General features: G+C 43.8%; 1 protein-coding gene across 1 annotated transcript in view; it reads right to left on the bottom strand.

The window, feature by feature from the left end:
- Positions 1–111: 111 nt before the first annotated feature.
- Positions 112–19,383, bottom strand: part of mical2b (microtubule associated monooxygenase, calponin and LIM domain containing 2b) — a 37,996-nt gene continuing 18,724 nt past the window's right edge. Inside the window, 26 exon segments of the mRNA XM_053427161.1 lie at positions 112–1,231; positions 1,313–1,386; positions 1,472–1,580; positions 3,350–3,443; positions 3,531–3,620; positions 3,700–3,779; positions 3,901–4,316; positions 4,397–4,572; positions 4,699–4,884; positions 5,030–5,151; positions 5,698–5,745; positions 6,548–6,682; positions 10,873–10,954; positions 11,100–11,173; positions 11,379–11,565; positions 12,172–12,264; positions 12,388–12,489; positions 13,295–13,741; positions 14,028–14,153; positions 14,244–14,483; positions 14,592–14,783; positions 15,354–15,482; positions 15,629–15,697; positions 16,005–16,099; positions 17,528–17,721; positions 17,815–17,962. Of these exon segments, the coding sequence (XP_053283136.1) occupies positions 1,002–1,231; positions 1,313–1,386; positions 1,472–1,580; positions 3,350–3,443; positions 3,531–3,620; positions 3,700–3,779; positions 3,901–4,316; positions 4,397–4,572; positions 4,699–4,884; positions 5,030–5,151; positions 5,698–5,745; positions 6,548–6,682; positions 10,873–10,954; positions 11,100–11,173; positions 11,379–11,565; positions 12,172–12,264; positions 12,388–12,489; positions 13,295–13,741; positions 14,028–14,153; positions 14,244–14,483; positions 14,592–14,783; positions 15,354–15,482; positions 15,629–15,697; positions 16,005–16,099; positions 17,528–17,721; positions 17,815–17,962 (3,938 nt within the window). The 3' untranslated portion in view covers positions 112–1,001.

Genomic DNA, 19,383 nt, shown 5'->3' with positions numbered 1-19,383 from the left:
TTATCTAATTCTTGAGCGCATGTTGGTGAATATGATGAGAATCTAATAAATGATAAACTTCTATAAGAGAAAAATAGTCTCCTGATCCAGTCTAAGTGGAAAAAAAGACAATTATCAACATTTTATATAAATTTTTATTAAAGATTCTTTTTTAAAAGATTTGAAGCAGCATAAAACTGAAATGAACAGAAACATCACATGAAAACATAACTTAATTAATTTAGTGTTAATTCACATCATGATCAAACTTTTAAAGCCTAAGAGGAGAAAGTGTTTGCTCCTTATTCAAATATTAAGATTCATGTAAACACGTAACTCGACAGCAGAATCAGGAGAATCTCCTCTGATTGAGAAGAATGTTCACGTCACATCTCTGACCAGCAGCTCCGGGGCTGTGACATCACAGTTTGACCTGTGACATCACAGTTTGAGCTGTGACGAGCAGCAGCGTATTTCTGTCCAGTGAGAAGCTACATCACACACACACACAAACACACACTCACACAAACACACACTCACACCTGCAGACAGGATAACGTTTCACCTGTGTTCATTAGTGTCCGATTGTAAATACCATTAAATATTATTTGTGAGTGTTCAAGCACAAAGTGAAACAAATATTAAAACACGCACAAGAAGTCTTGCACTCACACAAAGTGCCCAACAGTGACTAAAATAACACACATCTCTGTTTTTATGACACAGACTTAAAACAATCGCACAGTGACAAACACTTGGAGCTTCAGGACGAGCGAGGAGACCTCCTGCTGCTCTACAGGCTCCGCCCCTCGCCGGAATGGTCGGACCCGACAACCTGCTGCTGCTGCTCCACATGAGAAACTTTCTGGACCCGAGTCTGAAATCAGCTTTAGAGTCTTCGCTCAGCCGCAGGTGAAAGACAAGCGAGGCCTCGCCGTCGTCTTAAAGACATTTTCCAGCCTCACAACATTAATTATGTTAAAATTCTGTTTCTTTAAAAAGGTTGGTAGCGTCCGTCCTGCTCAACCCTCACACTCCTGCCGCTCCTGCCCCCAGCTCTCGTCCGCCGGGGCCCAGTGGAGCTCGTAGCCCTTGGACAGCACCACACTCTCCAGGTCTCGGTCCTCGGCCTTCTCCTTCAGCCTCTGCTGCTCCAGCACAGACACCAACATGTCCCGCTTCTCCACCGTCCTCATGATCGCCGACAGCATCTCCTGCTCCTCCCGCAGCTGGGAGGCGCTCTTCGTCGTATCTGGAGGACGAGAGGAGGAGGTTAACCAACGATTATACCTGATTATCAGTGAGGTGGTTGTTGTGTGTGTTCCTTCTTTACCCTCAACGGACATTCTGCGTCGCAGGTCTTGTTGCAGGCGGCTCTGTGTGTCCTCCAGCTCCAGCTCCTGGGCACTAAGAGGAGGAGGAGAAAACTGAGTGACCTCTGCTGGGGAGGAAGAGGAGGCGTGTCTGTGTGTGATCAGATGCTGCGACTTACAAGATCATGAGTTCAGACTCGTAGCGGGCCAACCTGTTCTTCTCCAGAACCAGTTTGAACCAGGACTGATAGAACCGGGCCTCGTCACCGTCCTCTGACTGGGAGGATTCTGTGAGGGGAGGAGAGAGGTGGAGGAAGGGGACAAAGGATGGAAGGAAGGAGAGAGGGATGGAGAGAGGAGACAAAGGATGGAAGGAAGGAGAGAGGGATGGAGAGAGGAGAAAAAGGATGGAAGGAAGGAGAGAGGGATGGAGAGAGGAGACAAAGGATGGAAGGAAGGAGAGAGGGATGGAGGGAGGAAGAGAGGGATGGAAGGAAGGAGAGGGATGGAGGGAGGGTACAAAAGATGGAAGAAAGGAGAGAGGGGACGAAGGATGGAAGGACGAAGAGAGGGATGGAGGGAAGGAGAGGGATGGAGGGAGGGTACGAAAGATGGAAGAAAGGAGAGGGATGGAGGGAGGGTATGAAGGAAGGAGAGAGGGATGGAGGATACAAAGGATGGAAGAAAGGAGAGAGGGGACGAAGGATGGAAGTAAGAAGAGAGGGATGGAGGGAGGGGACAAAGGATGGAAGGAAGGAGATAGGGATGGAGAGAGGAGGCAAAAAATTAAAGGAAGGACAGAGGGATGGAGTATACGAAAAATGGAAGGAAGGAGAGAGGGATGGAGGATACGAAGGATGGAAGGAAGGAGAGAGGGATGGAGGAAACGAAGGATGGAAGGAAGGAGAAAGGGATGGAGGAGACGAAGGATGGAAGGAAGGAGAGAGGGATGGAGGGAGGGGACGAAGGATGGAAGGAAGGAAGGAGAGAGGGATGGAGGATACAAAGGATGGAAGGAAGGAGAGAGAGAGAGATGAATGAATGCAGCAGGGTTGAGAGGGAAGGACGGAGAAGAAAGAACGACATATTTCAGTTTTAAGTCAATTAGCCATATTACAAATAACAAGTCACACACACACACAGACACACAGATACCCACACAGAGACACACACACACACACACACAGAGACCCACACAGAGACACACACTCTCTCTCTTTACTGGAGCACAAACAAAAGCTCTGTACTGTAGAAAAAAAGAGAAAGAAAAGACGAAGCCTCTATAAAGTGTCAGTGTCTATTGTGAGCGGAGCCATTAACTGTGTGTGGAGGCTTTTAACAGATCCAGTCCACAATGCACTGCTTCTTTCTAAATGGCCTGAGAAGTGCGGCCGCTGGAATCAAAGAGCAGAAGAAGAACGAGCGCTTCACAGCTGAAAAGCACGGAGACGCTTTAGAGACTGAAACGAGGCGTTCAGGTGAAACTGGGACATGATTTGAAATGTGTCCTTCGTGTTAGAGGCTGAAAAGCCACAATATTACAAGAAAAGGTGTTTACGAGAGAAAGTTGTGAAAACCACGAGAGGGTTTTTCAGATTTCAACCAGAAAGTTGTCTATTATTGACATTTCTATATTTTACTGCATATATTAGAGGGGTTATAAGGGAAATGTAATGTTTTTCTGAGGATGCTAATCCATTATTTTTCAATGATGCTGAATTGAAGCTATAGAAGGTGAAGCTGTGTAGGACCCGGAGGGCCGTTAAAATAATATTTGTACAAAACTAAAGTCATAATATAATGAGAATGAAGTCTCCTTTGTTAAAACGAGGAATATGGAGCATCTTAATTTAAAATTTAGTTTTATTAAATAACTAAATACTTATGTTTCTTCTCATCAGCTTCACATGATCTTCAGTATCAGAACTTAAGAAAGAACCACACAGACTTTTTCTCTTTAGTGGAAGAGGAAATGATTGTTATAATATTTCATCTTCATTCTCTAAGTACTCTGTGTTGGGAGATCTTTGGTCTGTGTGTGGATTTGCTGTTCGTACCAGTTTCTCCTCGGATGATCTTCTCTATCGTGACTCCTCTCTCCTCCACGTCTTTCTGCTTCTCTCCCACCTCCTCCAGTTGTCTTTGAATCACCTGCACCAATAAAAATCACATAATATCACACAATAAGATTAATCTATTCACGGCTATAACATAATATTTTAATAAAACGAAACGTGCCTGGGCTCTGTGAAGTCTCTTCAGTTGTTCCCGTTTCGTCTGCTGAGCCACGATCTTCTCCTGCTTCCTCCTCTGTCTCTCTGGACACAGCTGAGACAGGAAGACGTTTCAGAAGACGTGCTCATATAAAGACAGTTTATAAACTTTCATCTAAACAAATGATCGATACCTGAAACTTCTGACGCAGCGGCAGGTTTTCATCTTCATCGTCACTGGAGGAAGGAGCGTCCAGATTCTGTCGACTGGAGGCTAAATTAAAAAGAACATGATCATGATAAAGTTAGAGAAGCCATTTTTAAACATTTGATGATGAAACTATAAAACAACAGATCTTGTGAATAACGTCATAAACTCTGGACTCTGCGCTGACCTTTGTTTCTGAGGTTGGTGAGAATGGTCCTGATCTCCTTCTGCACCTCCTGCTCCTTCCCATCGATGTCCGACACCTCCCTCTTCCTCAGCCTCAGGGAGGAGAACAGGTCGAGCCTCCTGCGGGGCAGCGAACCCATGTCGTCAGAGAACCCGCCTCCCTGGGCACTGCGGCTCTTCAGGGACACCTGCTGCAGCAGCGAGGGCAGGTCCTGCCCGGCCCCCCACGGATCGGCTCCTACAGGCCCCACCCGGGCCTCAGGCTGCTTCTCCTCCTCCTCCTGCTGCTGCTGCTCCTCCTGCTGCTCCTCCTTCTCTCTGGACGCCTCCTGACTCATGGAACTGAAGAGGGAGCCAAAGCTGAACGCTCCATCCGACAGGGGCCTCTGCTTGTGGGCCCCATTTCGTTTGGGCCTCCTTTTGAAGAAAAGATAAATAATAACCAGAGTTAAATATAAAAAGAGCCGTTTTAGACTGATGAAGTATTTCACACGTACATTGTGACTGCTGTGTTGGAGCTGCTGGACGGATTGGTCCCACTAAACCTCCTCCTGAAGGCACTGGCTATGAGCTGGAAGGTGGAGTGGGAGGAGGTCTGGTTCTGGGATGATTCTCCGTCCTGGTCCAGGTTCGAGTCTGAGTGAAGCTGATCTGCTCCAGTCTCTGACGTCACCTGATGAAACATCACAGGGCAGAAAAAGAGAAGCTGAATTAATTCATCGTATCTGTGTCACATCCCAATCTGTCCAGGTTTGATTCTTCTCTTAAAAACAAGCTAATAACCACGTGGAGGCTCCACCTGGACTTCCTGCTGCTGTGGAGCTCTGGGTTCTGTTTCCTCAGGCGTGAGCCCGACGTCCCAGTTCAACAGCTTCTCTTTGTCGGCCACAGAAATCTTCAGTCGAGTCTTTGGAGGTGAAACTGTTGTTGGAGCAGCTTCTTCTCTCTTCTCACTTCTGTCCGGACGAGTCTGTGGCTCCGACGTCTTCGAAACTTCCACCACAGTTCTGAGAGGGTGGAAACAGAAAGAGTCAAATTCAACTCAGACTATCAACAGATTGTTAATTATAATCAATAAATAAAGAGAAGCTGTGAAACGCTGCTTGTGAGTGACGTGAGTCCTGAACAACTCAACGTACAGTTTGTATTTCTGCTACTGTGATCTCCTCAAAGTCTTCAGGTACAGTCTCCGGTGTGTCTCTGTCCAGAGGTAGACTTCTGTGGAAGTGTTTGATGAAGATCAGCGGGAAGGCTGCACGCACACAGACACACACATACACAACAGACACACACACACACCAGACATTCAAAATAGTATGCAACAAATACTGGATCAGTTAACTACAGACCAGGAGAGAATAGAAAAGATAAAGACTAAGTACTGACTTTGAGTCTTTAACTTTGTGTGAGACAAAGACAGATGTTTTATTCACAGCTGCACAGACGATACCTCAGTGACCTGACGTGTTCAAAAGACAACAACACTGACCTCTAGTGGTGGAGATGTAGCATTACAGCTGTACCTTACTCCTAAGGCAGCTTAGATACCTTAACACTAACAATTATATTATTTATAACCTAATACAAACATTTGCACTGTATGTTAAGTATATAGAGAACATATGTATATATTGTATATGTGCACTTTGGAGCTGAAGCTGCAGAAATAAATCAACACAGACTCAAATTGATTTTTGGCCTCAGATCATTTGGCTGAAACTTCAAATTACAAATATCTATGTGTTGTTAGTGGAGATCAAAGACATGGCCCCAGAGGATAAAAGCAAAAGTTACTCACTCGCTCTGATCTTCTTCCTCCATCGATTGTTCTGTTTGGTGTTTGAACCTAAATAAGACACAGGAAGGTTTGAATATCATATCAATATGTAAACAGCATTTAACAAGAGGTTATGATCAAACAGTAAAATATCAAACATCAATTACATTTCTCTGTCACAGGGTTTCATAACAACATATTACTAATCATTGTCAATTAATATAAAATTTATATATCGGCCGATCAAAAATTGTGAGAAATATTTTACTCCCTAATATCTCTTTCTGCATCGGCCCCGAAGATCTATCATCTATTGTCCCACAAGATGAAGAATAGACCAACAAAATCTAAAATATTTACATTTATAAAATAAAAAAAATAAAAATCACATTATACTTCATTATATAAGCTCAATGATGAATAAGAGGCGGTAAACATACCAGTAAAAGCTAAGCCAGTACATGTACAGAAATGTGTGGGTGTGTCTGTGTGTGTCTGTGTGTATTTGTATGTTTCGACAGTTTAATGCAGGAAAACTGAGACATAAACTGAGCAGGAGCGAAGCTACAGTTTGTAAACCACACCCTGATTTCCCAGACAAAACTGGGGGGGGGGGAAGAACCAGCACACACACAGAAGTCAGTCACTGGTTAGCCAGTTTAAGATTCTCCCTTAGGGAATATCATGTTCTCCAGTAATAACAGAGGCTGAAACTCATTAGTGCAGAACAGTGTGTTTGTTAAAAGCTTTGAGGAAAATCAACAGAGTCACATTCTTGTTATCTTAACGACCAGAGTTTCATATTTTCCCTCATATTCTCTGGTGGTTTTGAAACATGAACCAGACGCTGCACTGGAGGAGCCTCACTGACCTTTGGCTGCGTCGTGGCTTTGACCCTGAGACGCGGCGGCGTCGGCCTCCAGAGCCTCGACACCCGTCTCCGTCTCGTCAGGAACTCGTTTCTGAGATTTATCAAACTGCTCCGAGTGAGAACCGGCAGCTGCACCTGCAAATAACAACAGTAGATATTCACTGGTGATAAGCTAATGCTAAGCTAATTAGCTATCATAATTATCACATGCATGCTTCTCTTTTAATGCATTTCATTAAATAAATACAATAATGATGAAAAAAAACACCAGTGTAGCAAGAGTGGCAGGAACCAGAAATACACACATTCTACTTTACTCCTCAGACAGTAAAATATATTTAGACACAACAAAAACACTGTAGTTTACTCATTCTACACAATGAAGTATTAAGATCTTTTAAACTGATAAATTAAATATCATGCTCATAGTAGAGTACTCACAGAAAAGCATCTTCCAACAACATCCTCCAATGTCTTGATACAAAATTTGTGTCATTAAATAACCAGAACTTCCAGTAACGAGACTCTTTTACTGGGAAGTTCTCACTTTTTGATCATTAGGTTAAAGGAGACTCGTGATGCTGTGTCAGTGTTTCTTTCCTCTAGTTTGTTATTTAGGTTTTTACCTCCATCAACTGTCCAGGATATTACATTTTTCACTTTCTTTGCAGCCTTTGCCATAGAATTCATTCAATCTGTGACGAGTAACAGATCAGTTCACAGATTAAAGTGAGATTAAAAGGAAGAACTCAAAAGGTTTAGTTTGTCCAGTCTGGGCTACTGTACAAAACATGGCTGCCTCCGTAAAGAGGATCCGCTCCTGATGTGAATATAAAGTATTTATATACAAACGACTCATTCTACGGTAAAGAAAACAACTATTTGTACAATTTGGATGAAACACAATCGTGGAAACATCACAAGGATTATTTTTATATTTAATTTCTGCCGATTGATCCTTTTCACCTGAATCTTACCAACTGGACCTTTTAAAGAAACAGGAGCTAAAACCAAGTGTTGGAGCGAAGACTGAGGAAAGAGAAGTGTTTAAAAACCTGGAACCACAAGACGTCACCACAGGAGAGGACAGAGAAGACCCAGCAGCCCTGAAGAAGCCGACAGGAGGAGGTTCACTTCACTTCTGTTCAGGGCGACTGACAAGTTGTGTTAAATATCAATTTTAGCTTAACAAAGTTTGATTATAAGCTTTTGCATTGAGTCGGTTGTTCTTCTTCCTTTTGCAGCTTCATTCAACAGTTGGATTGTTTTCTAAAAAGCTGTTTGACGAAGCTGAACAATCGGCTGAGCTTCTGTTCAGCTTCTCCTCAGATGTTACAAAGCACTGGTGTTATTTGTTGAAGCTGTGATTTGGGACGATGACGCGTTCGAGTGACGTTAGATCAACGCAGCGGAGGTGGTGAAGGGATTTATCTTTTTATTGATGAAGTTGTTAATCATTTTGTTAGAAGATCATGAAATTCTGTGACGCTTAATAAATAAATGACATGATTAACTTCAATCAGTTCCGGTTCTCAGAATCAGTAAAATATCGCAATTCAGCTAATCTGCAACAAAGGACGAAGCAAATTATTTATGAAATCAAAATCGATTTATTTTCTCAATGTATTTACAGCTTATAAATATCATAAATTAAGCAATTTTACAGTAAATTTCCAGATAGAAAACAAACAGCACACAGCTGTTAGCCTGTGACGAGATGTACGATGAACACAACTACAAAACATACACAATACAGCCAACACCATGGATCTGGCCTTGTGCAACAAGTTGGCTATGGGGGCTGCGGAGCTCCTGAGCAAAGTCTAGGAGGAACAAGAGAGAGATCTGGAGAGGGGTTCTGGTGTGGGGGGGCGTCCTTCTGAAACAGACGGAACCACAGACACACCACAGACACGTGGACAAACACGTTACTGTCTACAGGCCTGAGAAGAGCGGAGGTTGCTGATGGGGACGACAGGGGGACATTCGGGGGGGGGGGGGGGGGGGGGACGGGGACGGAGGAAGCACAGCACAGGTTAGTGGAGGTAACTCGACGACGGGACCTTTTATCTGAGTTTAACTAAGTCTGAAGTTCTACATGTGAGGGTGAATTCAGGGGGCTTCAAATCTTTAGAAGAAACAAATGCCAGAGGATTAACTAATCTAATCCATCCAATAGTTGTTGAGATAATTTATTCTGGATTAAAGTGTTGAACTGACTGATCGGATGGTTTGAGTCTCACTGTCAACGTGGCTCAAGATTTATATCGTCAGTAGGAGCAGCTGGAAAATAAACAATTCTTCTATTTTTATGAAACGTGAGAACCATGAGTGGAAAAAGCTTCGGGTTGAATCTGACGCTGCTTGTTTACGGTGATATTTAAATTATAACTCTATTTAACGTGTCATCATGCTACATTTATCGCATGCCATACTCGGGATTCATGCTGGTTTGCGATTGGTTAATCTGGGTTAGGAATAAGAGAGGAAGGGGCGGAGCTATAAAGGCAGCCAATGCAAAAGCAACACAACAAGGTTTTATGAATGAAGCCGGGCCAATCATCACCTTCCCCGCTGGCAGGAAACAGCCAATCAGAGGGTGCAGCATTGGAAACTCAAAATAGACTGAACAAAAGGAAGTGAACAAAAAAAAGGAGGAGAATGAATTTCGGGGGAAAGAAGCAAAGGGATGAAATGTGGAAGGAGCGGAGGAATAAAGCGAGTGATGAAAATACCAGGACAAAGAAGTGAAGTTCATTCAATAGGACGCGTCAGTGCATCTTCAGAGTGGATCCCCACAACAACACAATGAAACTCACCAGGAATCATTTACAAACACAGAAAACAACAAAATAAAGGATAAAAAAAACAACAACAAAGTGAAAAATCTTCACAGAGTCAATAAAATATTCAGTCTTTACTGCTTTGTTAAGATACGAGGAAAAAAAGCCTGGAATGATTAAAGATAAGGCTCCGTGTTTGGTTTGTATAGATTCTCATCAAGACCAAAAATACTTTTATTAAAAAGGCACAAAATGTATTGATTTTCCAACCAACTGCAAATAAAAGTACTTTTCTGTTAAACGTGGCTCCTCCTGTGACAAACAGACCTATTAAAGTAAAGAGGAGGAAAACCACATTAACTTGTATATAATAATAATATTAGGAATCTACTGTTTTGGTGTTTCCGCTGCACGTCTCTGTTGAGTTCAGGTGCATCAGGCAGATTATTAAACCAACACAGACGGTTTCTGAGGTTAGAGTCAGTGGGCGTGTTCCAGGTTACTATTGTAACAGACTTAAGAGGAAGCGTCTGATTGGCTGCTCAGACAAGAGCAGTGGATCACAGAGTCAGTACTGTGCAGAGTCTGGCTCCAAAAACCATCAAAACAACAAGATGGCCGCACCCTGACAAGCTATTTTGGCTTCAACTTTGGAAATGGAGACTTGTCATCTTTATCAACAGTCTCTGGGTGAAACTGAACCTGCCACTGACTGAACATCAGGATCTGCATTAACTGCTGATCATCTGATGTCAGTTATGGGATGGAAGTCAGTTGTTAACATCTGTAGGCCACAGATCAGCAGCCTGGAACGAGCCCATGTGAGTCGGTAGAGTGCAACAAACTGTGCTCATCACATCCTGCAGCGTATTACTCATGCATCACCCCTGACCTTCACTTAGCATGTAACATTTACCTTAACTTAAATACCCCAATACGGTTTAACTTAACTTAAATACACAATATAATCTGTGTGAGTTTAAAATGGCTTTTTGTGGCTATGTCACTAAAGGAAAACTTAACTCCAGGCTCATAAGCTGTGGAAGTTAATCTTGTGATGCAACTTTTTAAGTAGCTTTAGATAATACTGATGATTTAAAAAACACAGAAATAAAAATGACCATTTAGAATGTAGCAAGTACAGATATTTGGTGTCAAAAATATTACTTTTTAATAATCTGATTCGCTGGTTTTGGGAAACTCAAGCGAAAAACTCAGATCTGCTCCTGTCAGGTTAAAGAGGCCCAAACGAGCCCTTTGTTAGTCCCGCCCCCTAAACGAGCTGCTCTGGGACCAGCGGCGGCAGCTGAGGCTCCTGGGAGATCTGCCCCAGCACCTCGTGCATCATGCAGAGCAGAGGGCAGCCCAGGCTCAGCAGCTCGTACAGGGACACGTAGTCGTGTGAGTAGCTCCTGACGTGGGACCCCACAGCCGAGACAGACTCACACACACTTTCCAACAGCCGTCGAGGCAACACACACACGGCCCGGCTAGCACGCCTCGGCCAGCTCAGGCCTCGCCTAAGCAAGGAAACCAGGGTACCTGGGGGATGGGTCTGACCGCTGCCCGTCGCCGAGAAGCTTCCAGCGTCCAGAGACAAGGGTGTGGCCCGGTTCTGATCGTCCTGCATCAACAAACAATCATGAAACGTCTATTATACATCAAATTAGGACATTGTTTATATATATATATATATATATATTTGTACACATTTTATTCTTCTTTAAGTTAGTTTTGTAGCTTGTGTGTATAACTGCAGTGTTTCTTACCATTCTCCTCTTGAACCTGCCCGAGTGGGAGCTGGACTGACGCTGGGTGAAATGCATCTTACAGTAGAACTTTGCTGCAAAAGGAAAAACACACAAATTTGTCACAGTAAAATATCATTCATCCATAAACTTTAGATTTTGTGTATCATCTAATTTAGAAAGAGGATCCAGTGTTTCAGGCTTCTGATAATTCACTGGATGTTATATAGTCTTCATATTCATCTCCTGTATATGTTATAGACACACCCAGCCTCCACAGGTAGAGTAAATCAAACGCACCCTCCTGAGAGTCGAAGGTGTGCCCCCCCAGCCGCAGGGTGCAGTTGCAGATGTCGCAGCGGAAGCACTCGCGGTGGAAGAAGAAGCCCTCGGCGCTCAGCCTCTCCATCACGTACACTCGCTTGGTGCAGAAGTGGCAGACGTCGCTGCCGCCGAGCCCGGCAGAGAAGTCCTTACGTGCCACGCACTGACGGGAGAGAGAGCAGGACGAGGTTACTCTGATAACAGGTGGAAGTTTTTATGATTCAGCGTTCATATCCGAGAGACACCTGCAAGGACTTGTGGTAAAACTGTTAAAAGCAGCTGCACACGTCATAAGAAATGTTAGACATAGACAGAAAGGGCTGTTATCAAGCTCAAATCTGTGTGACTCATGAGTTATTAAAAACCTGAGTTTGGTGGATTTGTTACAGCTGCGGCTCTTCTGGTTCAGGAAGCAGAGGATCATGGGTAATATCCAGCGTTCAGTTGTGTTTCAGATCAGTAAAAGTCACATAGCGATAATGCCAAAGATGTGTTATTAACCCTCATATGCAAACACACTCACTGCCGCTTCTCCTTCATGAAGACAAAGCACAACCCATTCACCTCTTCAGCCTTGGGAGCCCTCTAATTAACTCCATTAACTGTATGTTATTCTGTTAATTAACGACACTTCTTCATAACCGCAGGACAACTTGGGCAAAAAGCAACAAGAAGAAGGCCACAAGCTCTGGGTTGGATTAGTGTCAGCGACACACACACGGGGGGGGGGGGGGGGGGGGGTGGGGGGGGGGGGGGGGGTGCATCTTACCGGCGTGCTACTGGGCCGGTGGTCGGTCTCATACAGGATGGCCAGTAACTGAGCTTTAGCGTCTATGGCTGAGGAAACCTTTCCCACTATTCGCTAACGCCACAGATACACACAGGTGAGGACAGAGGGAAGAGGAAACAACAGAAGAAGAGTCACAAAGAGGAGAGGGGGGGGGGGGGCACTCTGGATTCATGTGACGGGGGTTTCAGCCGGTACCTCTTTACTGTAACGAGCCGCTCCGGTCGGACAACTCTCAGAGCGAGAGAGCGACTTTGGACTGAAGTGTCTGGTGGTCTCCAGAGGACAGATCCCAGTGGACTGGAGGAACCAGAACACAGTTTATCTACAGGGGACGAGCGACTGGGACCAGTTTAACATCGAGCTCTGGACCCAGTGGTGAGTTATATATGAAACAATAAGGCTGAATATGTGTGAAAAACAATAAACAGACAATAATAAATGAATTATGAATCTGAATTACTTTAAATAAGTTTCATTCCGACAAAATCAAGTTTTCTACACTTGGTTTTTCTCTTTTAACTTTCAGCTCTGGATGTTCTATTCGTGTGACATGTTTTTCAACTTTTCATTGATTTCTCAGAGAATAATTTATGAATATTGATGAGAAAAGTATGACATTTAATGGACCTGTTTCTATGAGTGTGTGAAATATGGTACAACTGGATTTAATTGGAGGGAAATGTTTGGTTTTGGTGGAGGTATGAGATCTTTAAATTCTTTTAAATTATTTGTATATTGATGAGGAACTATGTATAAAATCTGATATATGCAAGTATATGTAAGTAATTTATGATTTTTTCTTCGCACTTAGTTGCCTGAATAAATTTACTTAACTTTGATGTTATACAAATTTGTGTTTTGTATTTTTATTTATATATTTTTTTTTTATGAATGTATTTATGTTTTGGATCTGGTTTGCACTCTTTACTTTTTACATATGTGAGCTTAGTGTATCTCTATGCCATTTAATTACATATACACTGTAATTAAACTGGCAAAACTACATATACTTTATAATACTTTTCCCGCAGGATATTATAAGTTATCAGACCATCTTTAACGAGTCTGATGATATTATGATGAAGCATAAGGAAACCGTTACCTTCATGTGATCATGTTCAGATAATTTCTCATCATCAAAAGTCTCCAGAGACGTTTTGTTGAGTTTTTCCAGATCATTTTTCCGATCAGTCGGAGATTTCTCGAGTTTCCTCTGTGTTAAAGAAACTGGGAGTGAAGACGAGGAGCTGGAGAGGCGAGGAGACGTTTGGTGCTTGCACTGGGAGGCGTCGGCGTTAGTGGAGGATATTAGCTCGGTTATCTCAGAGTCACAGTAAGACGAGTGACTGGAGGAGTCTGTACGAGTCCTGTCTTTGTGTCCAGACAAGTAAGAGGAGGGGGAGACAGAGGAGAAACCAGCCTGGGCAGTGGGCTCAGGGACAGGGTGGACCACAGGGTAGACGGTGGAGCTCTTAGATACAGAGGAAGGAGGAGGAGGAGGAGGAGGAGAAGGTGATGAAGAAAGAGGGGAGGAGGTAGAGACTTCCACCTACAGAAGAGGAATTAGACGGATATTAAAGAGTGAGAAAAACAGAAAGATGAAACTAAAGAAACATTAACTGGATCTCAACTTAAATCCAGGTCTTGTTGTAAAGTAGAGTGGGTGGAGGACACAAAACAGTGACACTGAAATCTGAATGTGTATTTATCAAGTGTCTCAGAATGACTCTGAGCTACAGAGCAGAAAAGATCTGGTAGCGATTTAAAAAGTTAAATCCATACACTTAGTCAAGCTGTTAAAAGAGTCCATGCTAGTAGCTGGTGAAATACACAACCTGGGACCCAGGAGGAGGAGAAAGAGGAGCAGGAGAAGGTTTTTGAGACGTGGGAAACATGGAGGAGAGGAGGTCGCCTCGCTCCTTTATGCTCCTCCTAGAAAAGGTCTGCTGGTGGCCTTTGCTCTGCAGAAACAGCCGGAGGTCAGAGCGACAACAGGAAACACTCGAAACCAGCTGCACACAACTTCTGTGACATCAAATACTGAAGTTCACCTGCTGCACGGACTCGTCTGACCAATCAGCTGCAGGATCAGTGCTCGACAGAGAGGAGGCAGACAAACGCCAGGGTGCGAGGTCAGGAGAGGTGCATTCTGGGTAGTAACGCTCGGTGACATTAGGGCTGGGTGAGCGGGGAGGGCTCTTAGAGAAGGAGGGGGAGGGAGAGCGACTGTAACTGCTCACAGGGGGAGTGGGTTTGGGAGAGTTCTCCAGCAGGCGAAGGTAGATGGACGGCTGCATGGAGGAAGAGGAGGAGGAGGAGGAGGAGGAAGAGGAGGAAAGAGGAGAATGTGGGTTCATGGTAAAGATCTTTTCTAAAATGTACAAACTAATGAAGCGTACCTGCCACTTGGGGCGGGTGGGGGGCAGAGGAGGAGGAGGAGGGGCGTATTTGGGCTTTGCAAACCGGGGGTTCTCTCTCTCCTCCTCCTCCTTTTCTCCCTCGTCATCCTCCTCCTCTTCTGAGAGAGGAGGCGGAGAGGTGGAAGGAGACAGAGGAGGAGAAGAGGATGGATCAGGAGGGACTTCATCAGACTGACGAAGGAAAGGAAACAGTAAAGTTTGAGGAGAGCAAAAGTAAAGGAATCAGAAAAAGTTTGCAAGAAGAATAAGAAGATGATCGAGCAGCTGCGTTATAACAGATGTCGATATAGAAATACCTTTATATTGTATAAAGATAAGGAAGAACTTAATTAATCAAAACTTAATAAAATTTAGGAACTGCTATGAGTATAAATAGTAAAAAGTTAAAAAGGAACTTATAATGTTTGTATCTTCAAGACCAAAGAAGTCTTAATGATTACCACAAGTATTAAAAGTGCTCATTTCTTCCAAAGTTTGAAAATAGTTGTCGTGAGACAAAGGAAACTATAAGTTACCATGTGTTGTTGTTGTTTCATGTGTTCATTCATCACAGTCATATTGTCACGTGCAACAGGAAGATCTTTGCTTCGGAATCTGTTCTACATCAAACCTCCGGTCAGGAAAGAGTCGACTTCACCAAACAAATTTTCACACATGAGCTCGGATGAAACTGAGATCAACAGAGGAAATATCAGACTCTTATCTGAGTCTGAACCTCTGCTCCTCACGTCTGCTCCTCACCTTGCTGTGCGTCTTTGCTGTGGACGAGTTCTCCTCAAACTTGGCGAGCAGCTGAGTGGCCATGGAGCGCACCTTGTTCTCCCGCAGCTCCCCGTCCTCACCAGCAGGTAGCGCACTGTGACAGGACAGCTGGACCCAGAGGGGATCACAGTGAGAGGAGCAGACAGAAGCAGAGGGAAGAGGATTCATTATCATCTCAACAGTTTAACCTCAGAACAACGTGTCACTGACTTTTTAACAGTGTTTTTATATCATCTGTGTCCTGGTGGTCTTACCTCTGTGAGGTAGTTGTTCCCCTTTCGTCTTCTCTTGTTAATAGAATCATCTTCTGCTGTCTTCTCATCCTGGGACAGTAAATACAACAGTTAAGATAAATCTCATCTTCCTTGGTTCAAACGTACAATCGGCTGCTTGACTTTTACACGTTTGGACAAGTGAAGACGACTGGAATCTACTCATGTGAATCATGCAGAACTGTTCACACGCGTCCACATGAAAAAATGGATCTGATCAGCGATACCACTGACGGCTGCTGCTCGTGATCAGATCACAAACCTTCATCTTTATGTGTGTTCAACCTTCAGGGACTTTACCTACGTGCAGAGTGAAGAGCTGAAGAACAGAGAAGAAAGAAGAAGATCTCTACGTTACCCTGGGTATCCTCTTCCTCTGCACAGGCAGGCTCAGCGGCTTGTGGTTGGCTTTAGATGAATAACCTTCACTGTTTTCATCTGCTTCTCTGGCTCCTGGAAAACAAACACATGTAAATAAACATTCATTTCTGTTCTCACATGAAAGAGAGAGGAGATGAACATTAAAGCCCTGGAGACAGATTTTCAACTTAGCAGCAATCAGAGCATTTGAGTCTTAAGACTGTTTCTCTGGCTGCAGGATACACAAACATCACAGGGCCAGCAGTGAAAGGAGTCTGAAGCTGGAGGAGGAGGAGGAGGAGGAGGAGGAGGAGGAGGAGGAGGAGGAGGAGGTGGTGGTGTGACCGGAGCTGAGGGCCTCCAGAGCTCTGCACCGAGCTTCCACAGACATAACACACATACCAGTCGCGTCTCTGGCGGCGACCAACCTGACCACGGTTGTGTAACGTGCAACTGAAGCTCACGTGGTGGATGAAGCCTCAGCTCCACTCAGTGCAACACTGACAAGTCAAGCTTCACTGGAATGTAAAGACTCTATTACCTTAAACTGCCTCTAACCTCCAGAACCAAGACAGCACCATGTTTAACTTATAAAGATGATTTGAGAAAAACTGTTTTTGCCCTTTCTGTTACAGAAGAAGAATGAACGAATGAGTTTTTGGTTACATATAATATTACACATGCTTTTAGTGGTTATTGCGTCTTTTCTGTGACGCTGGATCCACTTTACATGCTCTGAAGTGACTTTGTACAATAATCACTTTTCCTTTCTGTCAAAGTTATGCTGGGGAGTAGCACTGAATTCTGCAGTAGTTCTTTGAGGCTGTAGTTCACAGTGGTGTTGGTTTTATGTTTTCCACTAATGTTTCTGCTGCATCTTCTTAATAACGTCACTTATTTAACATCATATGATGTTATATTACAAGGAATCACCTTCTGGATAGAATAGAACAGATGGAAGCTTTGAGTTCACTATTATTTGCGGCGAAATCTTCGAAAATGAGTTTTTCTCATCAGATTTTTCTTCACCTTGACCTTTGACCCCATCAGCTCCAAAAGTTAATCATCTGGAGTAAACTTTAAAGTCATATTTTCTGCTGCATCTGTCCATGCATTGTCGAGTTATTTGGTAAACACACACACACACACACACTCTCAAAGAGATAGAAACAATACCCTTCCTCGCGTATATTCACTAATCAGACTTTTACCACTTCATATTCTTATATATATATTTTGTTGTTTTTATATTTATATAGTTATCTTTTTGTAATACTCCACTCCAGCAGCACAAGGACACTTTTATACTAGACCCTGACACAATCACATGATTGCATTCTGTTACATAAGGTCAGACCCAGTCATGCACCTGTATCTGCAATGTTCTACATATGTATATGTGTTTTATGAATGTATGTCGGTTAAGTGTATAAGCTACTGGATGACCTAAATTTCCCACGGGATTAATAAAGTATCCATCTATCTATCTATCTAATCACTATGTCGTTGCAGGACACTGACCGTTCACCGGTGAATTCCTGAAGGCCTCGTAGAACTTGGAGAGGTAGAGGACCATGAGCAGCTTGTCTGGCTCCGCCTCCGCAGCCATCTCCTTCCCCGTGGTCACCGGCTGGACGCCGAACTCTCGCTCCGCCACGTCAAACGCCAACTGGTTGTTCCCGGCTACGTCCTCGTCGTTTAGAGACTCATAGTCACTGAGAAGTCACAGAGAGAGAGAGGAGGTGAGATTGTGTGTTAATAATGTTTCTCTGGAACTTCATGAAATATCTGTGTGCATGTGTTCTTACATGAGCTCAGGCCTCTGGTGGTGGATGAGGGCGCAGAGGGCCAGGCCGTTCCTCCAGGAGGACGTGAGGTTGGTGACGTCCACGCCTCTGTAGCCTTGAGTCTGCTTCTGACACCAGGTCAGCAGGCGGCCAGGACGCACGTCCGACTCTGCAGGAAGGCAACAGCTCATCACTTCAGGTGCAGCAGCAGGGGACAGACCGTGTTGGTTCATGTTGATTTACCATTTGATGTGTGGATCAGCCATTGTATGTGTGTGTTTACAGCTTGTTGTGTTGCTCCTGAGTGATTAATGCTGAATTAAGTTGAGATTAACCAAAGACTCTGTGATGTAGATGAGTCAGAGAGCAGAACAGGTCAGTGCATGTCTGTCAGTGGCTTCGTGGTTGATCCTCATGTGGGTGTAAAGTTATCCAGCTTCATTGTCTGAGGAGACGAGGAGTCTCAGCCTGTCGCTGAGTTTCCCCTCAAGAGGATCTGAGGGGGCGGGCATTCACAAAGTCAAGTTCTTAAAGTGAACTATTTATTTGAATGGGAAATGGTCTCAACTACACAGATAACTTTTTCTCAAGTTTAGGTTGTTCTTATCACACTGATGTTTGTTCATGTTCATGTTTCTGATAAGTTTGGTTTATTAGTTATTTAATGATATAAAAACGAGGTGAAACCTGATTACTACTGTGCGAACCCAGGCTCGACTGATTGATTATATTATGGGAAATCATTTCTTATCAACATAAGGTTTAGATTATCGTCTATTATTTGTGGAAATATCTTCACAATGTTGTTTTTCAGACCGTTGACCTCGATCATATAAACATTCACAACAGATTTGGTGAAAATGTGTCAAGCCTCTTTTGATGTAGTCCACAGAGACGAGTGAAAACAATTATAAGGTATCAAACAAACTCCTCCATGCAGTGTTAATGGGCCTGTGGGTGGATCTAATCTCCCCAGTGACTCACTGGGGGGATCAGGTTTCTGCTGCACCGGGACAGGGAGCTTTGAAAGTAGAAAACGGTCCCGGCTGAGCAGTTGTCCTCAATCCTCTCTGTCACTACAGGGGCTATAGATACGTGCTGCCTCGGTCATATGTTCATTATGGAAGTGTGAACACTGTGCGGTGGTAAACACAGGAGGATACAGGCACTCAGTCTGTCGTCTGCAGGCCGACTCTCCAACACGTCACCGACCGGCTGGCTGACAACATGTTCCAAGTTAAAACATGTTAGAGGGGATTAATAAAACTGTTACTGATTATTTCCAGAATCATCTATTATGTGTAAAAGGTAAATAAAGCTTCTTATTTATCATTAAGTGACGTTTTAAGATCGTAGACTGTAAATAAAGATGGTAAATATGAAGCCAAAGCATCTACATCACCCTCTGGTGGCTGTCTGCAGTATTGGTCATACTCCCTGCCTCCTCCATGTTGGCAGGGGGGACATTTTTTAAAATAAGTTTGGCTTAATAAGTTATTTGATGCTATAAAAAGAGGTGAAACGTCACGATTGTCAGCTAAGAATGACTCCTGATTGGTCGAAGGTGTGTATTGGTGGAACCTCGACCTC

The sequence above is a fragment of the Pleuronectes platessa genome, chromosome 7, assembly GCF_947347685.1.
Source record: "Pleuronectes platessa chromosome 7, fPlePla1.1, whole genome shotgun sequence".
NCBI lineage: Eukaryota > Metazoa > Chordata > Actinopteri > Pleuronectiformes > Pleuronectidae > Pleuronectes > Pleuronectes platessa.
Note: the sequence above shows the minus strand (reverse complement) of the source record. Positions and strands in the feature narration are given on the sequence as shown.